The sequence below is a fragment of the Lissotriton vulgaris genome, chromosome 1_1, assembly GCF_964263255.1.
Source record: "Lissotriton vulgaris chromosome 1_1, aLisVul1.2, whole genome shotgun sequence".
In the NCBI taxonomy this organism is placed as follows: Eukaryota; Metazoa; Chordata; class Amphibia; order Caudata; family Salamandridae; genus Lissotriton; species Lissotriton vulgaris.
This window is the reverse complement of record NC_141685.1, coordinates 2021318233-2021333638: the sequence shown is the minus strand read 5'-3', so window position 1 is coordinate 2021333638 and position 15406 is coordinate 2021318233. Positions and strand designations below refer to the sequence as shown.

At 46.5% G+C, this 15406-nt stretch overlaps 1 protein-coding gene across 1 annotated transcript; it reads left to right on the top strand.

Moving 5' to 3' along the window:
• Positions 1-411: 411 nt before the first annotated feature.
• MED21 (mediator complex subunit 21) lies at positions 412-5375 on the top strand. Its single transcript, XM_086933423.1, has 3 exons — positions 412-530; positions 4485-4599; positions 5344-5375. Exons 1-3 carry the CDS (start codon positions 489-491, stop codon positions 5373-5375), a joined length of 189 nt encoding a protein of 62 aa, XP_086789549.1. The 5' UTR covers positions 412-488.
• Positions 5376-15406: the final 10031 nt, after the last annotated feature.

The following is a 15406-nucleotide window of genomic DNA, read 5'->3' as shown; positions in this document are numbered from 1 at the left end:
TGAGAGCTAGCTTTATGTGAACCAATGAGAAACGTACCTGCCAGAGGGCACGACTGAAAGCCAAACAACGGGAAACTCCGCGGCACCCTGCAAATAGTGCAGCGGCCATTTTGTAGTTTATTTTTTTACTAATCATATAAATATAAATACATCTGAAACTTAAATTTAAGGGCTCATTTTCACATGTGATAATGAACGTGCTTTATAAACTATTTTTATTAAGTGCAATGTCATTATGATTCGAAAAGTTGTGGACAATTATATTTATTTATAATATTTTAAAACCAAGTACTATTTCAATTACAAAAAGCTAATAGAAAGTTAATTGGAAATGTTGTTATTTTCTTGTAGAACAAGGAAACGTGTACTCTTTAAAGATGGCAGCTCGTTGCAGTGTGTTCTTTGGCTCACGCACTGTGGCTGCTACGGTGCGAGCGCCACTAGTCCGGTTGCGATTGTGAATATTATTACAGTGCGAAGCTCGGGTCATGGCGGACCGGCTGACACAGTTGCAGGACGCAGTGAACTCGGTGAGGGGTTTACTGTGTGAGTTTGTTTTAGTCTGTGTGGCATATCATTTATGTACATATCTCTGGTGTCGCTTCTTCCTTTCAACCCCTCAACGGTTATCTGCGCTAACAGTGTCATGGGGAGTCTCGGTGTCATGCAAGGGGCAGAGCAGGACGATATTACATTCACCGGTTACCTAAATTGGAATAGCGTAGTGCTCTCTATTCTAAGAAAAGAGAACTAACAACTCGTAATCACGACACACAATTTCGAGGAACAACTTTAAATTATTTATTTTAAACACGCCGTTGATTACATGTGTATGTTGTAACGTGTTACGCTGTATAGTACGTTGTTAGACACTGGGCGTGTAAGGCAGCCCACTTGTGTAATTTCTATTATATCCAGTGCAGACTTGCTCTTTAGGCGGCTGTGTTCAACTCGACTTTCCTTGCAAACTTAAAGGCTGCTTGCATATTATTGTGATGCGATACGTTGGCCAAATCCTCGCGTTGCGGGTCTCTTGCAGCATAACAGCAAGGCACACCAATATTACTCCTTTTCAGGACTGCCCCTGCGCAAGCATTTAGCATTTTAGTTATCTTCTTACCCGGTCTTTGTGGCGAGTAGCATGGCAAGCTGTGGAAAGTACCAAGGACCAAGGATAAGATTCGACACTGCATTATGAAGTCCAACAAGAACAACCCATCCATCACCAGCGTCTTAAGCTCAACCACCGCCTGGTTTGAATGGAAACATCTCCATTTGCAGCTTCCGATGCCTAATCTTCCTATAACCTCGCGGGGCTGTTGGCAGGAATAGGTGCAACATACCCCCCCCCCCCCCTTACAATAATGAACGATTAAAACTTATATACAGGCATCTATGTAAATACAGCTAATACATGTAATAACTAAAATTAGAAATCCCAAGAGTACGATCTAAAACCACTTAAATTCCTGAAGATGTGCACATTAAAAGGTTTCAACATTTGTCTATTTGTTCAATGAATGCTTGTTTCTGCATTTTTCTGTTTATATTATCTTGCAGCCCAAATCATAAAAAATGCTTAGGCAGGTGTCCCCAGTTTCTAGTAATGACTCAGTGGGGGGGTCCCCGGATTTAGTAATTATTCAGTGTTGGTGCCTGGGTTCCTGAATTAAGTGGGGCTTCACAGAAGTCAAAAGGTTAAGAACTATTTACCTAGAGTATTCAGCAGAATATTCTGAAGAAGGGGTGAGACGGATCATTACATTTGAGAAAAGCCGCTCTTTGCCGCCTTGTCTGATCCACTACTTCGGTGAGAATAGGGGAAAGGCACAAATGGTTTTTGTTGCCCGGTCATGGAGGAATGCATCTGTTGCATCTGCCCCAGGATCTGGCCTCCAGCTGAAGTAGTGGGGTAGCTGGTAGTTCAGTCGTGAAACAAACCGATATGTCTGGCATGGACCCAAACGCCTTCTGATAGCCTGAAATATCTTTGTGGGAAGCTTCCACGCACTGGAATCGCTGGAAGGTTTTGGATTGCCAGTGCTGTCAAGTTATACTCTCCTGGCAGGTACCCCGCTGTGACTGACGCTCGGTTCTGAGGGCAAAAGTGCAAGGAGTCTATTGCAAGATCTGCTTTCGATCATGTGCCACCCAGTTGGTTGATGTAACTCATCGGTAATACATTGTTCATCTTCATTGACACAAAACAGCTCACATTATCTTTTCTCGCAACCATGAGGAGATCTTATACTTCTCTTCCAGGTTAAGGTCTATCTGTTGTAACTAGGTAAGACTTTTCTGGAGAGGGATATCATTAGCCTTTGAAGGGCCCGGTAGAGCAGTGGGTCTGGAAAGATTGCCTGAATCGACACTGAAAGTAGTCTGACTAGGCAGGCTGTCATGGTGCTATCTAGGGACTGTTCAAGCCTTTCCTCAGTTCTCTCTTAATGTTGTTCATCTTGGTGGAACATTTAAAACTTGCCTGCACTGAGTCTATTTTGAAACCCAGGAATGTTTTCTGACGAGACTGTTCATTTGGGATTTGTCCTGGTTGGTAAGGAATCTCAAAGAAGGTAAATATTATCTCTACTGTCTCCCGATATCGCTCTTCTGAGCTTTCCATAGCCAGGATTTTGTTCCCTTGCCCAGAAATGTTTCATTACTGGCTGCAGGAGTTTCGTAAAGCACCAGTGGCTGATTACAGTCCAAAGGTGAGAGCAGCAAATCCAAACACCTGGTGCCTCCAAAGAAACTGGAGTAATCTGTGATGGGGACAAAGATATGGGCTGCAAAGGGAGGCTTCCTTGAGGACTAGCTTTGCCATCCAGTCCTGAGGAAGAAGCACACGCCTGAGGAGGTGGATTTCCTCCAATTTGTTGTGAACGAAGGCCAACTGTTCGTTGAACTCCCTAAGGTTGACAGACGATGTCCTAAGTCCTTTTTTTGTCTCATGAAAAATGTTGCTGAGGCACTGTTGTGGGTGCAGTAGAGCCAGGACAGTAGCCTATGGTGAGTAAGGCGCTTATCTCTTGATCTACGAGTTTGCAGTCGCTGGCCACAAAGGTAATCTGCTTCGGTTTCTGCCATTGCCTGGGCTACCCGTAAAATTTTGTGCGGAAACATGAGACTGTGTGGAGGATCCAGGCATTGTTGGCTAACCCACTCCATTTGTGACTGAACTTGCCAAAATTACACACAATAATCTGCTCTGAACTTCTTTTATATATTAGACTCTCCTGAGAAATCTGCTGCCATGTCGTTGTGGGATTTGCCAAAGGATCTCAGGTTTCCATAACCCTTGTTTGCCTCACAAGAAGGGAATCGCAGTCCGAAAAAGAAAACAATATCTATTTTAAATAAAGAGAAGCCAGACAAAAGCTGTGAAAAGCATTCATCGGCGAGGAGAAGCAGGGTGGTTGGAAGAAAACACCAGAAAAAGTAACACAGGACCGGAAGGGGTAGGGGAAGCAACAGTCAAGCTGGAATGTGCTGGTGCAACTCAGAGGGCAGGGGGTGGTTATGCAAGGGGGAAGCAGCAAACTGGAGAGATAGAAAACGCATGCAATTTCTTTGAGGGCTTAAAGAAAAAAAAAATCTTAGTGGAAGAATATATATCTTGTACAGTCAGAAGGATGGAAAATAAACTGTGATCCAGGCGACAGACAAACAAACATGAGGAAAGTGGACCATCAAATAAGACTCAAACAAATGAGTGACAAGAAAGCCAACCAGTGATCAGCAACGAACTGACCGAAAGGCCACTGTTGCTATTGTGCACTGCAGGTCTTTCAACAACAGACAGCAAAACCTGTCAGTAGGAACAGCACAGCCTGTTAAGACTTCTCATCTGGCCCTCAGAAATAAAGGAAATTGACAATTAAGACAATTAACGTGGCGAAATGGGTGGTATGGGGCTGGGGGAATTGAAACACAAACAGGCAGCGGAGGCCCTCCCAATAAAATGCAAATTATTAAAATCCGCGCAGTAATGCCAACGTATATGTGACTACTTTTTAAGTAGTATATTTCTACGAAATGCTGTGGTCTAATACCAACGCTGATGGACAACCTTTTCAGCCAGTCCATAAACCATCTGGACTACAGTTGTCCATAATTGAAAGGGTCTGTCCAAAAGTCAGTGTCTGTCTTTTTCTTTTATTTCTTTCTTTCTCTTCCTTCATCAGGCAGCAAAAGCTGTCCGTAGCAAGACATAAAAAGGTCAAGCCTAAAGCACTTGCCAGTGTTTATTTTGTATTCTACTCTTTCTCCACGTGACACTTTCTTTTACAACTACAGGCATTTAAAGAGCAATTTTAATGAAATACTCCACCTATGCACGTTTTTGTTATGTTGATGGGTTTTTTTGTACTTGCATGGAAAGTTGTTAATCAAAATCTCAAATGCTATTTTATGGTGAACATTTCTTATCGGTCTAACAAAGACTCTGCCTAATGTTTTATTTTGCTGTTTTTCTATTTCGGTAGCTTGCAGATCAGTTTTGTAATGCAATTGGAGTGCTACAGCAGTGCGCACCACCTGCTTCATTCACCAACATTCAGACAGCGATTAATAAAGACCAACCCCCTAATCCAACGGAAGGTAAGCTGGCCAGCTTGATGTTCTGTAGAACTGCGTGTCCGAGGTAATTCTACGTCAGAGAGCATTTAACTGAGACAGTTAATGTAGACTGACAGGTTTCTGCATCAAGATGTCATTCTTGCATACATATTTGCAATCTAATTGTTAATTTTTTAGCTCTAAGATCAAAAGATGGAATACCGATTGTAAAGTATTGCACGCAAATATGTGTAAAAGAAATATATCTCTTTTGTGAACTTATTTCTGTGAATTAATTTTAACTTTTGACATTTAGTATAGCGCACAGACTCCTAGAATTTGGTGTAAGATCAGGTGGCCTATGTTTTCCACGTATACCTTGTTTGGGGGCTTTTCCAACAGATTTCCAGAACTTCAGCCCCCCTGTGAGAACCTCTTTCAGTTAATTTACTGTTTTACTTTTAGCAATTTATTTTAATTTTATTTATATGGCGTACGAATCATCCCCACAGGGATCTCTCGGCGCCCGGGAAAGCAGACAGCGACAGACTGAGTCAATACCCTAGAATAGCCATGTTTTTAATTTTTTCTTCAAGGCCATGAATGTAGTACAGGTCCGCAGGTCAACTGGTAGTGCATTCCAGTATTTAGGGGCAACATAAGAGAAAGCACGCCCCCCCCCCCCCCCCCCATCCTAGCCTTTTTAATTCAAGGAATTTGGAGGAGCTTATGGCCACTAGATCTTAACTGCCGGGTTGGAGTGTACCATATTAATTTCCTCCTTAGATATCCTGGACCTAGACCAACCAGTGCCTTGAACGCCAGACACAAGAGTTTAAAGACTGCTCTTTTCCTCAATGGGAGCCAATGCAGCTCACTCAATAATGGAAGAGAGGGGGTGCATGCAGGTTTATTGAGAACTAGGCATGCCTCGGTATTTTGCACAACTTGAAGTTTGGAGAATAGATCTTCCCCCTCCCCACCAGCAGGACGTTTTCCGTAGGACAAGCCTGCTGACTAAAAGTGCCTGTAACAGGACCTTTCTGGTGAAGAGCGGAATCCAGGGGAAAATCTTCTTTCGCATGCGGATTAGTCCGAAGCACTTGCCAGATAACGTTTTCACATGCTGCTCCATGGATAGTTTAGAGTCGATTAGTACGCCCAGATTTTTTGCCCAAGTTTTAGGTAGGGGTTCTTCTCCTAGTTCCTCTGGCCACCAATCCTCAGTCCATAACTGCTCGGCTTTCCCGAACAGTAGGTTCTCGGTTTTGTTTGAATTTAATTGCAGGAAGTTATTTTTCATCCATACTGCAATTTTAGTCATACATGATTTAAATCTATCTCTAGTTCCTCCTGAATCCTTCTCTATGGGGACGATGATCTGAGTGTCGTCGGCATAAGAGATGGTATAAAACCCACATGATTTAATAAGAGAGGCCAAAGACGACACGTAGATATTGAACAGCGTGGGACTTAATACAGAGCCCTGAGTAACTCCCTTGTCCACGATTGTGGTCCTGGACACACAAGTGTCCAGTTGTACACATTGAGATCTTTCAGAGAGAAAGCTCTGTATCCAGTCCAGCGCCCTCCCCATGACACCAATCTCCTGCAGTTTATCTAATAAGATCCTGTGAGAGATGGTGTCAAAGGCCGCTGATACATCCAAGAGAACCAGCATGGTGGGGGTCCCTTCATCCAACAGCAGCCTAATCGTATCTGACACCTCAGTTAGTGCAGACTCCGTGCTGAAACCTGCATGGAAGCCTGACTGTGACGGGTTAAGGAGGTTATGCTGTTCCAGATAATCTGAGAGTTGACGATTCACCATAGACGCCATCATTTTTTAGCATAGTGGCAGGAGAGAAATGGGCCTGTTGTTTTGAAGGTCCCCATGGTCAGCCGAGGATTTCTTAGGCAAAGGTTTAATAAATGCCCATTTCCATTTCAGCAAGAAAGAGGCAGATGATAAGGAAGGTTGATGGCAAGATGGCCGCCTGGTAGGAGCTCCTGTGAAGAGCTCCCAGTGCTTGGGATCCCACTTCGGGCTTTATCCCTGTTAGCACCCATGTAACTGGATCAAAAGTAACTGGATTTTAACTGGATTGCACGCTTACCGGATTGACGGAGGCCTGAGCCTGCAAAGCCCTGCGATCACCCCTCATCTCCGCTGGACTACTCCTGGACTCTCGCCTTCAGGCACCCCCATCGCCTGCAAAGCCCTGCGATCACCCCTCATCTCCGCTGGACTGCTCCTGGACTCTCGCCTTCAGGCACCCCCATCGCTTTGCCGGGACTGAGCAGCTGGAGCTCCGGGACAGACAAGACCTTGACGAGACGGAAGGTCGGAGTCTGCCGGAACCTGCTGAGCCTACTGAGGGCTCCACACACCGGAGTCTGCCCCATCTCGCCGGGCTGCTGCGGGTCACTACAGGTCCTGGGACGGAGGTCCCACGGCTCACGACGGAGGAGGGCAGAGGAGTGAATGCGGAGCTGCACTGGGAGCAAGCACTGGGAGCCCCCCGCTGCAACGGGGGCTCCGAGCCCCGCCGGGCTGCTGTGAGTTATTACATCAAATAAACGGAGGTCCGGAGCCCGTACGTCCTCGGGGACCAACCGCTCTCTAAAGTCATTTTCTGCGCAATACAGGGGAGGGCAAAGGCTTGGTCTCGGTGCTTCCCCGACGCCCTGCAGAACAAAATCGGCAAGACCCCCCCCTGCCGTGAGGGGCTCACCGGAAACAGCAAGCCCTGGCTCCGGTTATCCGATGCCCGATCTCTGAGGCTGGATCCCTGAGGCTAACTGCTGGGATATAACTGAGGCTAACGGCGAGGAAAGCTGGAGACACACGACATCGCCTAGCGAGGCTGGAGGGGCTGCAGCACAGGAGCTCTGGCCGCCTTGTGGGCAACAGTGAGGCTTCCTCGGCGGACGTGGGTCCCTGTGGCCCTGGGAGCAGACCTGCGGACCTTCAGCCTTCCTGCTGTGCTGGCGGAGATCGAGGCTCCTCGGACGTGCATGGGGACTAGCATGCAGCCTGCTAGAAGCTCACCGCATCTTTAGTACTTCACTTTTGACTAGACCCTCGATGCATGCAAAACGCAAAACCTCACTTTCAACATTAAGGGGCAGACTGAGCTGAAAATATCCAAAAGGGATTAATTTTTACATCACTCGCCTCACACTTTTAGACCGCCTTTGTTCAAAATGGCAGGGGTCATTAACTGAATCTATGAATCACCGCCTGTACCTCCAGCTGCCCACAAGGCTCCTCGGCATAACTCCTCCACATAGGTCCACCAAAATAGAGATAAGACTGCCTCCCAGCAAGCTAGGAACTGGGCTTACTCATATAGAATGTGAAATTACCCTCCCCTGCTCGCAAAGCAACAACAACAGAGGACTACTGTCTCTGTCTCCCCTACTTGGCGGCCATTTTAGACTGGTCTCTCTTATTGGCGGCCATCATGGACTAGTCACTTTCACTATTTGAATATGTCCTAAGAACTGGCCATCTTAGACTAATCTCAACTACCGCGCACTTTACATTGCCTTTTATCGACACCTTCTAGTGACAGTGTCTGCCGTTTATTGCAGTATTTTACTTCTATTTGTGTTTTTTTATGTATTTGTTCTATAACCTGCACTCTTCTCACTTTTTTTTTTTATTCTCTCGTAATGCACCGAATGCTACCTCATATATTTTTGGGTGCTCACTAGTGTCACTTGAAACATGTAACTCCTGTAATGCAATGATTGCTACCACATATATTTTTTTGGTTGCTCAATATTGTCACTTTTGATTCATGTAAATGTTAAATGTCGTATACTTGTAAAGCGCACAGCTGCCCCAGCAAAGGGGCGTCCTGGCGCTGTATACCGCTGGAGAACCCATCCTGGCTTTCCCTGTGAGATGGTCCCTCCTGGGCATCTCCAAGGTGAAGACAAGCATCCCAGGCGCTGATGGGGCCGTTAGTAGAGATTAAGCAAGCTATTGCCCAGAGTTGCTGAGTGGGACCCATATTTGGAGTAGGCACCGAGGCGAGAATTATCGAGTCCGCTGACCATGGCCCAAGACCCTGCCGCGTCGGGAATCGAACCCTGGTCCCGGGCCGACCTCTGCTTCCGGTTCTGCCGCCTCTAACCAGTGAGCCACACCACTCCACTACTTCCTGTATTGCACAGATGGCTACCTCATGCATTTTGGTTCCTCACTAGTGTCACTTTGGCTCTATGTAACTTATTGCTTATGCTTGTACGCTGCCCCCTAACTCACCTACCTATACCACCATCTCAACATGGATCTCATCGGCAAGCACACATATAAAATCAACTACCCGCCAGCAATCACCAAAAAAGCAGCTAAACGCTTTAAACACAACTTCCTGCGGTCCCACTCTGAAACCCCCTTTGCAGACACCTACTTCTCTCCGGTCAATGGATCCCTGAACACTGATATCATCTTCCACACCACACGCAGAGCTCGTTGGAGAAAAGCGTTCCTCACCCTACTCACCGTCTCCAGCACCAGGAAATCCGTTCATGGACTAACACTCTCCATCACACCATCCCAACCCTTCCCAGGCAGATCCACCATCACTATCTACAATAACGGGATTGACCTAATCCAATCCACAGACAGGAACCTGGAACTACTAGACAACCTGTTCCCCACCTTCAAAGAGCACCTCGCCAATCCTAGGACTCCCACTCATATTACCTCCAATCCTAACACCCCTGACTCCACAGCCCCCACTCACAACCCTCCTAACGTAGTTCACCCCCAGAGAGATATGCACGTCACCCCTACCCCCAGCACTTTAGGCAACCAACCACCTGCTGTAGCTACCCCACACTCCTCAGTTACAGTCACAGATCTCTCCCCCACATGCACCAGCCGCACCCTCTCCCTCATCAACACTCTGACCTCCACTCATATCACTCCCATTCCTTTCACCCCGGACTCCACTGCTCTCACCCACAACACCACCCCCACCCCTCCTACCAACTCTCGGACCTCTACACGTACCATTAACACTCCTCTCCCCTGACATCACAGCTCCCACCCACAACCTAGTTCAGCTCCAGAACGACCCGCACAACGACAATTCCCACCCTTTATCCCCCCATTCTCAGTCCCCACAACCCTCGAACTAAATACGCAGAACACACCTCCTCTCTTAATTTAACTCCCACTCCTCACAACAGGTTCACCACCTATACCATTCCCCCCCCCCATTCTCAGCCCCCATTACCCTTATTGCACCCCCACCACTAACATACACCCTTCCTCCACCTTGCTCTCTCCGCCTTCCACCAATGCCCTCACCCATACCACCAACTCCCTCCCTACCTCATCCACACCCCTCCCGCCCAAATCCTCTCCTCCCTAACGCCATCCCGTACACTGACACAACGGAGCCCTGCTCGAACACCAGCCCACTCCCCCACCTGCATGCCAACTCCCTGGTCAGTCATGCACCGCTGATCTCCACTCCCACCTCCAACGCATACCCCACGCTGGACAAGATTATGGCCACCCTCATCCAGGTCAAAGAAGACATGCACATCATCAAAGAACTACTCTCCACACTCACCATACAACCCACACCCACCTCCACCTCCCCTCCCAACATGACCCCCTCCCCTCAGGCTCACTCTCTCACTCAACACTCCCCACACCGGACCTCAATCCCTGTTCGCAATCGCAACAACCGCACTCGCCGCCCCTGCAACCCCTCACCCACCTCCACCTCCCCTCCCAACAGGTCTCCCTCTCTTCCGGCTGACTCTCCCAACCAACACTCCCCACACTGGACTGCAACCCCTGCTCGCAATCGTAACAACCGTCCTCATCGCCCCTGCAACCCTCTTTCAGACCTCGACACACTCGCCCTCCTCCGTTCCTACGACTCAGCCCCCCACAGATCCATCACACACCTCACCATACCCACGATACACTCAAATCCCCTTAGACCCCCACTCTAAACAACAGAATCTCCATCCCTAATAACCTTAGAAAAGTCCCTCTATCTCTAGAACCCTCTACCACCCACAACACACCCCGTCTCAAATGCACTCTCCTCAACTGCAGATCCGCCTCGAAACATTCCGCCGCCATCGCTGATCTCATCTTAACAATGGATCTTGACCTAATCATTTTGACTGAAACCTGGCTAACTGAATCTTCGTCACCTATAATGGATATTCTGGTTCCTCCCAACTACCACATCATTAGACTTGACAGGTCCAGCAAAATAGGCGGTGGAATCGCATACATTTACAGGAACTACCTCTCGGTTCGGAAAGTCAACTCCACCTCCCTACCATCCCCTACATCCTGTGAGTACATCTGCCTCGACATTATCAATGAGGGCAAACCGATATGCTCCCTACACGGCATTTACCACCCACCCAGGGACAACCTTACCTTCTCCCAAGAAATCATGGATATGATCTCAACCAATTCTGGACGGCAGCTCACCCAAATATCCCTTGGTGACTTCAACCGCCACTGGAACGACCACAATGACGCAGTAGTAAATAGCCTTAAAATCTTCCTCAATGCCCATGACCTCACCCAAATATGCAACAGCCCGACACACGAGAAAGGTGCTATCCTCGACCTTATTTCCAAAGAGGACTATATCCAACTCGAGTCCATCCAACCCTGTGACTGGTCAGATCATCATATTGTCACATTCTTCATCAATGAAAAAGTTAAATGTAACCCGGTTCAATCCACCAAGCCCAAAGTCTGGAAAAGAGACCTGAAAAAACTCAACCCAAGCTCTCTGCCTCCCAACAGCTGCAATCTCCTACTTCCACCTAACGGCGCGACAGACGTCCAATCCTTGACTGACCACTATCTCAACGCTATGACCTCCATAATTAATGAGGCTGCACCTTTGCAGCTAAAAAGAGCCTCCACCAAAATCTCCAATCCATGGTACAACGGGAGTCTCGACGAGGATAGACGAGATATGCGAATGGCAGAGCGCACTTGGAGATCAGCTCCCTCTGCACTGCACCTAAAAACTCTGAAGAAAAAGAGAAACGCTTATTTCAGGAAAATTAAACGCTCAAAATCAGATTTCTTCAGCCTTCAGCTCGACCAAGCAAAAAACCGTCCGAGAAAACTGTTTGAGCTAATCAGAACACAAACAAAGGAGCTACCCCAACCACTCAGCACTGTGCGCGAAGCACCCTCCTGTGAAGACTTCTCCGCTTTCTTTATCCAAAAAACTGGTAGCATAAAGAGCGATCTCCTCATTGACGCAAGCCTCTACTCCAGACCCCACTGCACAGCATCCACTGAACCAAAAAACAATGCTACATGGTCATCCTTTGACACCTACTCTGAAGAAGAAATAGGCAAACTGCTCAGCACCTTGAAACCATCCAATCACCTCACTGACCCCCTTCCTGCTGCCGCTGTAAAAGTGCTTACCCCTTATCAACAGCTCACTTCAACAAGGAACCATACCCGATTCCCTCAAAGTTGGACAAGTCACACTCTTACTAAAGAAACCCACAGCCGACCCCTCTGATCTGAACAATTACTGTCCCATTACCAATATTCCCACTCTCGCCAAACTGCTGGAAAAATGCGCACAACTACAATTGACTAAACACATTGATCAGTTTGAGCTACTCAACCCTCATCAATCAGGCTTCCGAGCAGGGCACAGTACAGAAACTGCTATGACTCACATAATTGACGACGCACTTCAAATGCTAGACCAAAACGACACCTGCCTCCTCATCCTTCTTGATCTCTCTTCAGCATTCGACACTGTTAAACATGAGAAGCTACTCGAACTACTAAACACAAGAATGGGTATATCTGGAACTGTTCTCAAGTGGTTCACTTCCTTTCTACATAACAGATCGCAGAAATTCAAGAGCAACAACATGATGTCCTCGCCAATACCTGTATCGCTAGGCGTCCCCCAAGGATCCTCCCTATCCCCGACTCTGTTCAACCTAGTTATGGAACCTCTCACCACTTTGTTACAAGCATCCAATGTTCTCTTTCACATGTACGCCGATGACACCCAACTTTATCTCAAACTACAATCCCCCAAAGACATGTTGCTCCTGAACTCAACGATCAGAAGCACCCAATCCTGGCTTGCCGATAATCATCTCAAACTCAATGCTCTGAAAACAGAGTTCCTTTTGATCTCACCTCCAGCGAAGATCTCTACCACTCAAACTTGGCTTAAGCACCACCTAACCGCACTCCATGTCCAACCCACCATCGTGGACTCCGCAAAATCTCTAGGCATAACACTTGACACCAATCTCAACATGCAGCAACATATCAGCAAGGCAACTAAGGGTAGCGAACTTCCAAATCAATACCTTGAGGAAACTCAAACCCTTCCTCCCAGCCAAGGACTTCCAAACTGCAGTACAAGCACTAGTCATCCCTCGAATAGAATATGGCAGTATCGCCCTCTGCGGTCTCCCCCTTACCACTACTGCACCCCTAAGAGCTTCCCTAAACGCTGCAGCAAGACTCATCACGGGGTCAAAAAAGCACTCTCATATCTCCCCTGACCTGAAATCCCTGAACTGGCTGCCTTTTGAAGGCAGAATATACCTGAAAATTGCCTGCATGACACACAAGGCGGTACACCTTAACTCACCCGGCTACCTCAATCAGAAGTTGACAAGCTCTAGAAGCACTAGAGGCACAAACAATCTTCTGCTGAAGCCTTGAAGATTTCGGAAGGAAAAAACGTATAAACGCTCCTTCTCAGGAATGGCACCCAGAATCTGGAACTCACTCCCTCCTGAAATCAGGCTCATCTCCTCCACTATACGTTTTAAGAAAGAAGTAAAAGCTATCCTCATGGCTAAATACACCTGAACTACTATTCTGGACTCTTAAAGAATCTGCACAGATATGTACTACTTGCTCGACCCCTTTGCTTATTTTTATTACTTGTATTATTGCTTTACACTATTAGCTTTGACCCCATCTATTTGTACTGTTTAGCTTTACTGACTTACCTGTTTGACTATGCTCCATCATGTACCCCTTGGTTTATTTTTATTACCTGTATTATTGCTTTACACGATTAGCTTTGACCCCATCTATTTGTACTGTTAGCTTTACTGACTTACCTGTTTTGACTATGCTCCATCATGTACCCTCTCTGTGTAAAGCGCTCTGATATCTGCAAAGATCTTGTTCGCGCTATATAAAACTTTCTAATAAAACAAATAAATAAAGGACAGGTTTCAGATTTCCTTGATAGGGTTAGCCAGTTCCGACCCCAGTTCAGACATGATATGAGGAGGAGCCACGTCAGCTGGAGAGCCTGAGTTGCTATGTTTCAATGATGAGAGAACTTGCTCCCTCATTATGGGGGACAGGTACTCCAATTTTGAGTGACAAGGCTTATCTGGCCCCAGGACTTCTACCATGTACTCAGAGTTTGAAATGAAGGAGTTATATTTGAAATGGAAGCTGTTTTTGCTGTGGAGGGTGTTTTTGGGTAGGTTTTTGATGTATGCTGAAGAATCGCAGCTGGTCCTCCACTTGGATAGTCACCTTTGTTACGGGTCTTTATAGATTCAGCTTCTATGAATATCTGTTCGTTGGTAAGCGATAACAGGCTGAAACTAAATCCTCATGTTGATGTTGTCTTAATGAGAACCTGGATGTCAGTAGCATAGAGGGGGCATGTAGAATGAAAACTGTTGCACTTTGGAGATGGGAATCGCTCGTTACCAGGCAAGCAAAGCTCAAAGATCATTGACGTATTTTTCTGTGCATCTAACAGTTTATGAAGAAGAGGTCCAGTAAATCTATTCTATTTTACTTGGAAATGAGCAAAAGGAAGGAGCTGCTACCATGAATCTTAAATCTTCAATTGTCCCAAAATACAGAAGGATTGAACAAACTCAGAACAAGACTATGCCGTCTGGAACCATAGGAACCATATTAAACCTTCGGTAACTGACTGGATGAGGTGTAACTTGCATGAGCTGATGGCAATACTTTCTTTCACTGTACACAGAAAAAGTGTTTGATTCATTTGACTGGGTTTATCTCCGCCAGACATGTAGGGCGTTTAGATTCAACCCCAGCTTTCTTGAAAGTGGGTGGCGCCGTTGTATAAGGCACCATCGGCTGCAGTAATGGTCAGTGGAGCCATGTCAACCCCATTCTCTCTGGGGTGGGGAACTAGGGATGGGGTGTCTGCTTGCCCCTATTCTCTTTGCCCTATGCATTGAGCTCTTGGCATATTGAGTCATACTGCATGCAGATGTAATTGGATTCCCTTACATTATTGGGCAACCGGAAAAAACCTCACTCTATGTGGATGACCTTCTGCTGATGACCTTTTGCTGTAGGTTAACATAGTACATAATATGTGAATTTGTAAAGGACACGTTCCCCCAGAGGGTATCATGGTGCTGAATAACCGATGTTTATTGTTACCCAACTCAATGCTACTAATTGTATCGACTTCAGAAAGATGAAAGCATGAGTGGACCCACCGGGATTTATACCTGTGACCATTAAGTCAAACGCAGGCCCCTACACTGGACGCATTCATTCACTAAGCCACCAGACCCTGTATCATACAAACTAAGCTGTAGCCATTCCATCGGCTTTCACTGTACTCCTGTCTTTTGAGAAATACTTGGGATAAGGGATAAATCAGAATATATAGTTATGTGCCCTGGGAACAGCTGAGTGACACTTTTTACAATTTGAGTCACAATGGATGAATTCCAATATTTAGGGATTCATATAACACCCAACATACTGCAATTCTTAGAGAGTAACATAGAGGTGGTTCTTCAAGAGTATCAGACGGACTTAGAG